This window comes from Lynx rufus, unplaced genomic scaffold (assembly GCF_022079265.1).
Source record: "Lynx rufus isolate CCGP_SWC_20201006 ecotype Redwood Valley unplaced genomic scaffold, mLynRuf1.p SCAF_10, whole genome shotgun sequence".
NCBI lineage: Eukaryota > Metazoa > Chordata > Mammalia > Carnivora > Felidae > Lynx > Lynx rufus.
This window is the reverse complement of record NW_025814824.1, coordinates 84,213,328-84,226,151: the sequence shown is the minus strand read 5'-3', so window position 1 is coordinate 84,226,151 and position 12,824 is coordinate 84,213,328. Positions and strand designations below refer to the sequence as shown.

Below are 12,824 nucleotides of genomic sequence, written 5' to 3'. Positions count from 1 at the left end.
TCATTGTTTTCCACTACACCATTCAGCCTTCCCTGATAGGATTATGTTCTACATACAGTTCTGTGCTCTGTAATTTGTTCTTTTCATTTAAAAATAAATCCTGAGGGGCGCCTGGGTGACTCAGTCAGCTGAGCACATGACTTCCACTCAGGTCATAATCTTGCGGTTCATGGGTTCAAGCCCTGTGGAGGGTTCTGTACTCACAGCTCAAAGCCTGGAGCCTACTTCAGATTCTGTGTCTCTCTCTTCGCCTCTCCCCTGCTCATGTTCTCTCTCTCTCTCAAAAATAAACATAAATACATACAAACATACATACATACATACAATAAAAGTAAATCCTGGTATGCCTGGGTGGCGCAGTCAATTGAATGTTGACTCTTGATTTCAGCTCAGGTCATGATCCCAGGGTCCTGGGATCGAGCCCTGGTTGGGCTCTGCGCTAAGCGTGGAGCCTGCCTAATATATTCTCTCCCACCCCCCTCTCTTCTTCTCCCCCCACTGTCCCTCTCCCCTGCTCTCTAATTAAAATTTAAAAAATTTAAAAAAATAAATCCCAAGCTTTATTCCATATCAATACATAAAAAGCCACCTCATTGTTTTGAACCTTTGCACAATATTTCCATAGAATCACTTACCATAGCTGATTAGCATCCCCTATTGATGGACATTTAGATTGACTGTATATTCTGAATAACGAAAAATTCACATGAATTAACTACATATTTTTTAACATAGTTAAAAAAAATTTTAAGGGAAAAAATTTCTAAAGCTCTGGAAATCTGTAAACAAACAAAAATCCAGAAAGACATGCATGGAAGCTGTTCTATACACAGGTGGCAGAAAGTATTCCTTTATAAAATGCTTTTTGCTCTTTGGAACATCCCAGTTGAAAGTAAAGGACAAGACTTGAGTCACGGTCTTACTTCGTGTTTTGGGCCCTTGATTGTCCTACAGTGGCCCCCACTGGCAGGCTCAGAAATAGTAGCAGTACTCAGAGGTGGATTTGCTATGAAGCATGATTTAGGGCCACTCACTTGCCTGGGGATCCTTCTAAGGCCCAAGCAAGTCACAGTCAATATGGTTTTGTGACATCTGCCAAAGAAATTTTAATTATTGGCTAAATTGAGGACAACAGATAAAAGCCTAGAACTTAATAAGGAGGAAAATGACTCCTATTGAACCATCATAAATCATGTAACTCACACTTCAGCAAAGTGAAATTAGTATCAGGATGTCCACACTGATGGGAGCCATCATGTTAATGCAACATAAAATTTGGTGTGTCATCTGTATTTGATTTAACCTATGACTAATTATAATGTATGAAATATCTTTAACATAATTATATCTTACACATCTTTTACTGACAACCTTTTTGTTCTCTTAAATTACTTTTATTTATTTACATTTTAAGGTTTTGGGGGGATTTATTGATGTTTTTAAAAGAAACCGTTGACAAAGATTCACCAGAAATAATGTGAACAAGAAGGAAAATACAGTTAATACTACTGAAACAGTAAAATAATTCAAGCCTACACGGTTTGTCTGACAAAACAGTACTTCTTAAATCCTGTCATTGAAACAAAAATGGACTGCTTTTCTAAACAAACAGTGGTATAATTAACAATATTCAATACTATTTTTTCCTGAATATATAAAAATTAGAATACCAATTAAAAACGAATATATCTCCTCTTTAAATATTTCCTACAGATACAATTTCAATATTTTCATTCAACAGTGGTGTGGTTTAAGAGATTTTTCATTCACAAGTCAAATAACAATGCACCCAAAGGGAATCAATAATCTATATAGACTCCCAGTGCGAATAAAGACTTTAGGAAACAGCAAATGATATTTCTAACAAAAATACCAAACAGATAAAATTCTTAGAAGATATATGCAATAAGGTCTACTAAGCAGCTGGCCACAGATGTAGAACATTTGATCATTTTACTAGTGATTTCGAGGGGACTCTAGATGTCTCCAAACTCAACGGGAACACTCATCTTAGGCTTTGTATTTTGCTTTTCCAGTTTCACTAATGACACAAACATGATTCAAATCCCTGAAATATTCATTATAGTCAAGGGCATAACCTACAACAAACTTGTCTGGAATTTCAAATCCAACAAAGTCTGGTCTGTATCCAACACTTCGAGGAGTCCTTTTCACCAGCAAGCTTGCAACCCTGACCATCTTTGGATTATACTGCTTGACCAAGGAAAGCAAGGTTTGCATTGTTTTGCCAGTGTCAATTATATCTTCAACAATCAAGACATTCTTTCCAGTTAAAGTTGAGAGATCATCTCCACCAATTACTTTTATATCCCCTGTTGACTGGTCATTACAGTAGCTTTTCAATCTAATGAAATCTACAGTCATAGGAATGGATCTGTCACTATTTCTGTTCAGTGCTTTAATGTAATCCAGCAGGTCAGCAAAGAATTTATAGCCCCCCTTAAGCACACAGAGGGCTACGATGTGATGGTTTCCCATCTCCTTCATCACATCTCGTGCAAGCCGTTCCGTCCTGTCCATAATTAATCCATGAGGAATAAACACCTTTTCCAAATCCTGAGCATAATGATTAGGTATACAAAATAAATCTAGGTCATAACCTGATTCATCATCACTAATCACAATGCTGGGGCTCCGCGTTGCCATAATGGAGCTGGCTGGTTCGTGGACTGAGGGCAGTTCTCTTCTGTATTACTTTTAGTTTTTAAGTTCTTAAAGTTTTTCAAGCTTGGTAAGTTCCTGATAGATAAACAGGGATTTTTTTTAATAACAAGAAAATGTAGATTAAAAAAGTAACATACTTATGATTTACTCTTTGAAAAACATAGATATCAACAATTTTAATTTTTCTAATGTTTATTTATTTTTGAGAGAGAGAGAGAGAGAAAGAGCATTAGCAGGGGAAGGGCAGAGAGAGAGGGAGACACAGAATCTGAAGCAGGCTCCAGGCTCTGAGCTGTCAACACAGAGCCCGTTGCAGGGCTCGAACTCACAAACCAGGAGATCATGACTTGAGCCAAAATCAGATTGGATTTGGCCACCCAGGCGCCCCAACAATTTTAATAGCTACATAATATTTCATCATACTGAAGTATCAACCTATGATTTTGAAATAAAAATTGTTTATTCCTGATAAATTTTAAATGCTAAACTCACAATTTTTTAAAAAATTCTAGAATACAGAAATTGAGATGTAAGACTTTGTAAAGCTTATTTAAAAATAATGGTATAGTAGGGGTGCCTAGGTGGCTCAGTCGGTTAAGCATCCAACTCTGGATTTCAGCTCAAGTCATGATCTCAGGGTTTGTGCGATCAAGCCCCAAGTTGGGCTCCACAATGACAGCTGAGCCTACTTGGGATTCTCCCTCTCACTCACTCCCTGCCCCTCCCCTGCTTGCATGTATGCTCTCTCTAAATAAATAAACTTAAAAAAATAAAGATATAGTATTATCATATTGTTGAATAACCTACTTTTCTTACTTAATATATAATAGGTTTGTTATGCCGACTTGACAAGCAAATTCTAAAATTTTTATGGAAATACAAGTGCCAAGAATAGCAAAAAACACTCCTGAAGAAGAACAATGTGGAAGGACCTGTTCTACTGGATATCAAACTATAGTAATTAAGACAGAAGCTAATATGATAAATGGTAAAATTCTAAAGACTATAACAATAAAGAAAAGTTAACTTTTTTATGGAAGAGGGAATTAGGATCAGCTGAGGTGAAAAAGTGAGGACTTCCGGGTGCTGACAACATTCTTTTTCTTGACTTGAATACCTAGGGATTCACTTTATGATTATTCATTAAACTGTACAATTGCATTTATGAACTTTTCTGCATTCACATAGTAATTTATTTAAAAAAAGGTTTAAAATATGTAAAACATCCAGCACATAGTAGATACTCAATTAAAGGTAGCTACTACTGACATTTAAAAAAAGAGAGAGGCAGTGGATTTGTGACAATCTCCAAGAAATACAGCTAACTGCATGGAAGCAGAACCACATGTGGAGCATGCTCCATCACTAGTTTTAAAACAGGGATATACATCCTGTATATGAATATGAATAAAACCGCACTAGAAGACTACACAAGAAAGTGGTGACAGTGGTTACCTTTACCAGTGTAGAGGGACAAGGCTGGGGATGGGGTGGTAGGCAGACTTATTTTCATTGTATATTACATGTTGTACCCTTCTAATTTTATACTATGTACTTACATTTCTGATTTTATTTTTATTTAAGTATTTATTTAAGTACTCTCTATACCCGACGTGGGGCTTGAACTCACAAGCGCGAGATCGAGAGTCTCATGTTCCTCTGATGGAGCCAGCCAGGTACCCCTATATTTCCTAATTTTTAAATGTAGAAATTTAGAATATATATCGAATATTACCACTCAGATTCTACAGAGGTAGCTCTTTATGCTTAATAGCTTATTTTACTTCGAAAGACAATTTAAAACAGAAGAATTAAAGCATTTTCTGTATAAAACCAAAAGGCTTTACAAGTAATCAAATGCCTTTATCGTAACAACAGCCTTGTTGTTGAGGCAAAGTTATATACATTTTACAGATTAGTACATTTTACAGATTAGTAAACAGAGCCTCAGAGAGATTAAATGACTTGCCCTAAATCATAGCTAGTTAAGTGTCAGAACTGGAACTCTAGTTTTTATGCTTTCAAACTCCATGGGCTTTTCTATCATACTATCTGACACTGCATGCCCTCCTAAATGCCTTCCACTAAAACAAACAAACAAAAAAGTGAAGAGTAGAAGATGCACTGCTTGTAACTTTTCATTTTGTGTGGGGAAGGTTCCCTATTAATTATAAAATTCTTTAAAAAAAAAGTCAATACAAAGAAGGAGACTTAATTGCATAGCACACTGCACTTTCAAAAGCACAAAAAAATGCTACATGATTTATACCTAGTATTGTTCCTGGCTCAGGTGTTAGGGAGATACTTTTGTTTTACTCCTGAGTTGTTTAATGAAGGTTGAGAAATTATTCCCACTCCCTTTATAAAAAAGGCATCTGGGTGGCCAATGTAAGAAAGTAATTAGATATAGCACTTTTAAAAGCATTTCCAAAAATCTGTCAAATTCAACATAAACCACCAAACATTATTTCCCATTGAAAGAAACCTTGAAAATTGACACTCAGGAGGTGGTTTTCTTGAAGGGCTTCTAAAATTTCTTCTCACAGGGGTACCTGGCTGGCTCAGTCAGAAGAGCATGTGACTCTTGATCTCAGAGTCATGAGTTCAGGCCCCACATTGGTGAAGACTACTTAAATAAATAAGCTTAAAAAATATTTTTAAAAAAACATAAACCCATCTTCTCATAGTATATTCATATGATTAATAGCCTCCCTATTATTCTACAACTTTCCAAACACTTTCACATACAGTATCTCATCTAATCCTAACAAGCCAATAAGACAGGACAGAAATCCCTGACATTCAATAGATGAAGAAACTGAGACTCTGGTAGGTTAGTTTTTTCCAAGGTTAAGTGCTTTAACTCTTAGCTGAATATTCTCACCAAAAACGGATGTGGAAAATTCTCAATTACCAGGGTCTAAACATTCAATTTGTCAGTTATATAAGCCTTTTCCTCTTCCTTCCTTTCTGTGCCTTTAATTCCCTTTCAGATAGGAACATTTAGGAACTAAATAACAATGACATCCATTCCTAATCAATCCTAGCTCTGCTTAGATTTCTGAGATCAGATGGGAAATAGAAATCTATTTTCTTATCCATAGGAGCACAAGTGAAGCGAGCTGGTTTAAACTACTGGATAAAAACCTACATTTGTCTATCACTCATTACCAAAATATTTGCAAACTATGTAACTCCCCTATATCCTAAGCAAGATACAAATCTTGGGGTGCCTGGGTGGCTCGGTCAGTTAAGCACCCAACTCTTGATTTCAGCCCAGGTCATGATCTCACAGTTTGTAGGATCGAGCCCCAAGTGGGGCTCTGTGCTGACAGCATGGAGCCTGTTTGGGATTCTCTCTCTGCCTCTCTGTCCTGCCCCTGCTCATGCACACATTCACTCTCTCTCTCTCTCTCTCAAAATAAATAAACCAACAGTATGAAAAAGATACAAATCTTATAAACCCAAAGCTCAGGATGACAATCTAGACTACAGAAATTAAAAATCAAATTGCCAAAGCTCAAATCCCGGATCCCTATCTTCTCAGCTGTGTGAACTCCTGGGCAAGTTTCTTTACCTCTTGGGTCTTCAGATTCCTTAGCTCTAAAATAAGGATAAAAAAAAAAAATGCTTTCGTAAAAAGTAAAAGAGATAATGCACATAAAGTGTTTAACACAGTGTTTGGTACTTAAATATATATAATTTGGCACTGATACTATTATTGGCATTAACATTCAGGAAACTAGATTTACCTATGTGCTTTTCTATTCAATCCATAAATGATCAGTTTGGATATACTACACTACAACCACCAATATACTCGTTCCCTTTGGAAGTTAGTTAGCTATCACTTCTCTAAATCTTAGAAAAGACAGAGTTGCAGAAGATTACTCCATCAATCAAGGACAAGGCTGAAATTAGGAGCTTTGTTTTAAATGGATGTTATACATACAAAGTTTGCTTGAAATGGTATGAAGCTGTAATGTGGCTGAATAGTGACTTCTATCCTGATAATGAACTGATGCAACCTACAGAGGGTCAGTGTCACAGCAGTATTACAAGCCCTGTTGTAAGATGGGTGATGCAATTTCTATAGTCAATTCTGAGTCACCAGCATAACCTTTCAGAAGCACTGAAGGAGAAAGGAAAATTCTTGAGTACTGACTCCTAGGCATCTTAGGAAACTGTATGTTAAGAGGTCTCAATGCTATGTGAACATGGTATTGTGCATACCCATGAATCTCAAAAATACATCTAGTGGGAAAAATACTGGAGCCATCAGTTCCTGACTGTGACAATCTCCCATGCATTTTCTGTAAGCACCTCAAAATATCTTGTATCAGGCCTTTGGGTCTGTCGATAGCAGGTCCTCCAAAAAGATTTGTTGAATGAATTAAGTACTTAAAAAAATTGTTAGGAGCATTGGCTACAGCGCCAAGCTGACTTGGATATCAATTCTAACTCCATCACTCACCAGCTATACAACTTTAAGCTAATAATTTAATATTTCAGTCTCAATTTTCTCATTTGGAAGATGGGAAATGCCAAGTATTAAACTGAAAGACACAGGAAACAGAACAATGCTTGGCACATAGTGAGCCTAAAGTAAACAGTAGCCTCTATTATATTTTGCTGCAGGATGGCTATACAAGAGTAAAGCAATATCAAGACATCTCTATCAGATGGATTTAAGCACAATCTGACCTCCTCTAGGAAGAGTGAAGTTAGAAAGGCATCAAGAATAAAGGCTCAGGAAGGCCTTGCAAACGATAACCCAAGCCACAAAGGAAAAAGATGGGCAGAGGAGGGGAAAGCAAGGGGTGCCAAGCTAGAAAAATGATACATCGCAGGGTGTGAGCGATGGCATTAGTAAGCTCTTCAGGACAGGGTTGCCACACTGGGGTGGGGACTCAGGACGAGGAGGCAGTTACTTTGGCCAGGCCTGTGACTTACCGTGGGGCAGGGCAATGTGGAGAAAACCTGGTATAGACAAAACTAGCTGGCTAGGGAGAGCAGGGCCGACAGAACTGGCTAAGAGCCACGATCCGCAGCTGGGCGGTGCTCCGGCCAGGCCTCCGCTCGAGGGCTGCGGGCCGGAGAGCAACAAAAGGCCCTGAGGCTCGGACACTCCAGAACCGTAGTAGCTATAAAGGACAGAAAAGTTTTTTTCTGAGGTAATCACAGCATCTACGCTGAGACCTGCCTGCCTGGGACGGGATGGAGGCTGGAAGAAGGAACAGACGCTTCCCGCTTCGAAATGAGGGACGAAGGATGGACAAGAGGGCAGCGGAAAAGGAGAAGCAAGGACTCAAATCCCACCGCCTCGGGGGAATCACGCACTCCAGACTGGACAGGCCCCCGGGGCCCAGCCTGAAGGCGGGACTTCTGCAATTACCGGCGGAAACGGCCTCCGGGTGAGAGGTCGCATGAGGGACAGGCAGCTGCTGAACCAATGGGGCCTATGCTTGGGGAGGATGTTGCCTTCCGTTGGTGACTGTTGGGCGCGACCAGCAGCCAATGAGCCAGCCGGGGGGGCGTAGCGGTGACGTTAGCTGCGGAGGAGGCCGCTTCGAATCGGCTGCGGCCAGCTTGGTGGCCTGGACCAATCAGCGGCCTCCAACGAGCAGGGCCTTCGCCAATCGGTGGCCTCCACGACGGGGCTGGGGGGAGGGTATATAAGCGGCGTCGGCGACGGCGCGGTCGACGCTGGCCGAGACATCACAGATTCAACGGCTTGGGAGGTTTCGTGAATCTGAGAGGTAAGCGCCGCGGCCTGCCTTTCCGGACCTGGCCTTCGCGTTTCCAGCTGCCCCTGCTCACCCCGGGCCCTGTACCCTCAGATCAGTAACCTCGGTGCGCCCCCGTGCAGCGGCCTGTCGTTGGATTGCCTCTGAGGTCCTGCCTGCCTGCTGACCGACTGACTGGCCTACGGCGCCGGCAAGATGAAGCTGTCCCTGGTGGCTGCGGTGCTGCTGTTGCTCGGCGCGGCGCGGGCCGAGGAGGAGGACAAGAAGGAAGACGTGGGCACGGTGGTCGGCATCGACCTGGGGACCACCTACTCCTGGTAAGTGGGGTTTGTGGAAAGGGGGGAATGGGGCGTGGTCTCCTGGGCTGCTGTGAGGATCGCAGTGCTGATTATTTCCGTTCTTGGTGATTTTTCCGCCAGCGTCGGGGTGTTCAAGAACGGCCGCGTGGAGATCATCGCCAACGATCAGGGCAATCGCATCACGCCGTCTTATGTGGCCTTCACTCCTGAAGGGGAGCGTCTGATCGGTGATGCAGCCAAGAACCAGCTCACCTCCAACCCTGAGAACACGGTCTTCGACGCCAAGAGGCTCATCGGCCGCACATGGAACGACCCATCTGTGCAGCAGGACATCAAGTTCTTGCCTTTCAAGGTCCGACGGGGTTTTTGTCACCCGGATAGAAAGTGGGTGGTGGTGGGAGTATTTAGGATTAATAAGCTACTGAAAAATTGTTGAGATAACAAAAAGGATGCGAACATAGTGTATGTGTAATAATTTTTATTGAGTAATCTTAGTATGTTACAAAATTTGGTAAAGTAAGCTTGGCGTACGAAGGAATGTCACACGTAACTATTTGTCTACATCATTTAGTATTGGTAGCCTGATTGAAACTGAATATGCTTGCCTTTGTAAGGCACTCCTCATGCTCCTTAAGTGTTGCTGGTCACTATTTAGCTCCAAGCAACCAAAGTAAACCAAATAATGGGGGAGGAAGTGGGCCTCAGACCATCCTCTTTATTAAGAGTTTTGAATGTTCTTCTGTCTGAAAATAATAATTCATTCTTTAAAATAGGTGGTTGAAAAGAAAACTAAACCATATATTCAAGTTGATATTGGAGGTGGGCAGACAAAGACATTTGCTCCTGAAGAAATTTCTGCCATGGTTCTCACTAAAATGAAGGAAACTGCTGAGGCTTATTTGGGAAAGAAGGTAAATATTTCTAGAACAGTGTTAAATAATTTTGTTTTTACTATTGATTGTGTTGCGTAGATGCCTTCATTGGTTTAATAATTAGAATCTGAATGATATCTGTGTATTTCAGTTTTAGTTGTTTGTATGTCTTACTGTAGGCCAAACAAAATACTAGGCACTTTTCACATGTTATCACTTAATGCTTGCAAATCCGTGGTATGAGATGATGTATGTTGTATCTAACAAACTGTGTTAGAAACTAAAGCGAAGGTTTGAGTGCAACTTATAGGAGTTAAACAATGTGATAAAATACACTTATCTTTTGTTATTCTCTTAGGTTACCCATGCAGTTGTTACTGTACCAGCCTATTTCAATGATGCCCAACGCCAGGCAACCAAAGATGCTGGAACTATTGCTGGATTGAATGTTATGAGAATCATCAATGAGCCGTAAGTGTTAAACTCAGAAGTATGGTGTATTTGCCAAATAGGGATAATGTAAACTTAACTAAACTTTTTTTTTTCTTCTTTTTCATTCTCTTAATAGTACAGCAGCTGCTATTGCTTATGGCTTGGATAAAAGGGAAGGGGAAAAGAACATCCTGGTGTTTGACCTCGGTGGTGGAACTTTTGATGTGTCGCTCCTCACCATTGATAATGGTGTCTTCGAAGTTGTGGCTACTAATGGAGATACTCATCTGGGTGGAGAAGACTTTGACCAACGTGTCATGGAACACTTCATCAAGCTCTACAAAAAGAAGACAGGCAAAGATGTCAGGAAAGACAACAGAGCTGTGCAGAAACTCCGACGTGAGGTAGAAAAGGCCAAACGGGCCCTGTCTTCTCAACATCAAGCAAGAATTGAAATTGAGTCTTTCTATGAAGGAGAAGACTTCTCTGAGACTCTGACCCGGGCCAAATTTGAAGAGCTAAACATGGTATGTTCCTTGTTTTTTGCTTTGCTAACGAGATTTAGTTAGACTCTGTTGGGGACACTGTATTTAGCTATTTAGACAGTATCTAGGTATAATAGGCATCATCACAGTAATTGTTTCCTATTCTAGGATCTGTTCCGTTCTACCATGAAGCCTGTCCAGAAGGTGCTGGAGGATTCTGACTTAAAGAAGTCTGATATTGATGAAATTGTTCTTGTTGGTGGCTCTACTCGAATCCCGAAGATTCAACAACTGGTTAAAGAATTTTTCAATGGCAAGGAGCCATCCCGTGGCATAAACCCAGATGAGGCCGTAGCATATGGTGCTGCTGTCCAGGCTGGGGTGCTCTCTGGTGATCAAGATACAGGTAAGTCAGTGTCACAGCATCTTCCACAGTATTTCAATAGCTTGATAGAAAGAGTATAATTAGCTATTGCTTTAGAAAACAAGAGAGTATGTATAACAAGGTCATACAGCTGGTAAAGGGTAAAGTGAGGACAAGACCTGGCTCAGTTTCAAGATCCTTAGCAATTACATTTAATTTACTGCTTCCGAAATGATTTTGCATACAACCTCTCATTAAATGACAAGATGGAGAAGATAAAGTTACATAGTTCATGGGGAGACTGCTTGGTAGTGCTCCTGTGACTCAAATTAGAACTTAACCTTGGTTAATTTACCTTTGCAGGTGATCTGGTACTGCTTGATGTATGTCCCCTCACACTTGGTATTGAAACTGTGGGAGGTGTCATGACCAAACTGATTCCAAGGAACACCGTGGTGCCCACCAAGAAGTCTCAGATCTTTTCTACGGCTTCCGATAATCAACCCACTGTTACAATCAAGGTCTATGAAGGTAATGCTCTATCTTTGTTAATGACATGGTATGTTTGTGGAAAGTGACCTCTTAATATATTGTATTGAAAACAGAAGGGAAAGAAAGAATCTGCTGGTTTCAGACAGGGGTCCCTAATTTAACTGGTGCTGAGTTTGGTAGAGTCAGTCCTAAAATAATAGTTATCATCTAGCTATCTATCATTCTTTGCCATTAGAAGTAACTTCTGAGCTGGCTCCTCGAATACCATAAGAATAGAGTTCATAATGCTGTAGATGAAATTCAATTAAAAGTTAGTAGTAATGTAACAGTTGGGCCCACTTGAAATTCCTTGTAGAGCAATACTGACTGACCCCCTTCTAGCTTGATAAACACGCCCTTGCCACCGTAGGCTCTAACAGTGTAAGGATCCAGGTAAGACTAATGTTGTTAGTTGTTCCTAACAACTTTTTTGTGTGTGTGTATACCTTCTAGGTGAACGACCCCTGACCAAAGACAATCACCTTCTGGGAACTTTTGATCTGACTGGAATTCCTCCTGCTCCCCGTGGGGTCCCACAGATTGAAGTCACCTTTGAAATCGATGTGAATGGCATTCTTAGAGTGACAGCTGAAGACAAAGGTACAGGCAACAAAAATAAGATCACAATTACCAATGACCAAAATCGCCTGACACCTGAAGAAATTGAAAGGATGGTTAATGATGCTGAGAAGTTTGCCGAGGAAGACAAAAAGCTCAAGGAGCGCATTGATACTAGAAATGAATTGGAAAGCTATGCCTACTCTTTAAAGAATCAAATTGGAGATAAAGAAAAGCTGGGAGGTAAACTCTCCTCTGAAGACAAGGAAACCATGGAAAAAGCCGTAGAGGAAAAGATTGAATGGCTAGAAAGTCACCAAGACGCTGACATTGAAGATTTCAAAGCTAAAAAGAAGGAACTAGAAGAAATTGTTCAGCCAATTATCAGCAAACTCTATGGAAGTGCAGGCCCTCCCCCAACTGGTGATGAGGAACCAGCAGATAAAGATGAGTTGTAGACATTGCTCTGCTAGTGCTGTAATATTGTAAATACTGGACTCAGGAACTTTCGTTAGGAGAAAATTGAGAGAACTTAAGTCTCGAATGTAATTGGAATCTTCACCTTGGAGTGGAGTTGAAAATGCTATAGCCCAAGTGGCTGTTTACTGCTTTTCATTAGCAGTTGCTCACATGTCTTGGGGGTGGGGGGGAAGGAAGAATTGGCTATCTTAAAAAGTGGGTAAAAAAGCTGAGTTAGGGCGTGTGTTCATCTTGGAAATGTTCTATTTAACAATTGGGTCATGCGCATCTGGTGTAGGAACTTTTTCTACCATAAGTGACACCAATAAATGTTTGTTATTTACACTGGTCTAATTTTTGTGATAAGCTTCTAATTAAGTCAGTTGCTTCAA

At 40.5% G+C, this 12,824-nt stretch overlaps 2 protein-coding genes across 4 annotated transcripts; one reads left to right on the top strand and one right to left on the bottom strand.

Annotated features, from left to right (window-relative positions):
* Positions 1 to 1,359: 1,359 nt before the first annotated feature.
* LOC124504136 (hypoxanthine-guanine phosphoribosyltransferase-like) lies at positions 1,360 to 8,044 on the bottom strand. 2 transcript variants are annotated; one of them, XM_047069484.1, is made up of 3 exons: positions 7,639 to 8,044; positions 6,263 to 6,288; positions 1,360 to 2,760 (listed from the first exon to the last, which is right to left on the bottom strand). In XM_047069484.1, the coding sequence occupies exon 3, from the start codon at positions 2,665 to 2,667 to the stop codon at positions 2,011 to 2,013; it is 657 nt and encodes a 218-aa protein (XP_046925440.1). In that variant the 5' UTR covers positions 2,668 to 2,760; positions 6,263 to 6,288; positions 7,639 to 8,044; the 3' UTR covers positions 1,360 to 2,010. The 2 variants fall into 2 exon arrangements, with proteins under 2 accessions (XP_046925440.1, XP_046925447.1); XM_047069491.1 differs by lacking the exon at positions 6,263 to 6,288.
* A 329-nt stretch (positions 8,045 to 8,373) lies between these two features.
* HSPA5 (heat shock protein family A (Hsp70) member 5) lies at positions 8,374 to 12,775 on the top strand. 2 transcript variants are annotated; one of them, XM_047069452.1, is made up of 9 exons: positions 8,374 to 8,444; positions 8,555 to 8,749; positions 8,852 to 9,083; positions 9,505 to 9,642; positions 9,962 to 10,074; positions 10,172 to 10,562; positions 10,689 to 10,926; positions 11,248 to 11,415; positions 11,869 to 12,775. In XM_047069452.1, exons 2-9 carry the CDS (start codon positions 8,628 to 8,630, stop codon positions 12,429 to 12,431), a joined length of 1,965 nt encoding a protein of 654 aa, XP_046925408.1. In that variant the 5' UTR covers positions 8,374 to 8,444; positions 8,555 to 8,627; the 3' UTR covers positions 12,432 to 12,775. The 2 variants fall into 2 exon arrangements, with proteins under 2 accessions (XP_046925408.1, XP_046925399.1); XM_047069443.1 differs by having other exon boundaries at positions 8,526 to 8,749.
* Positions 12,776 to 12,824: the final 49 nt, after the last annotated feature.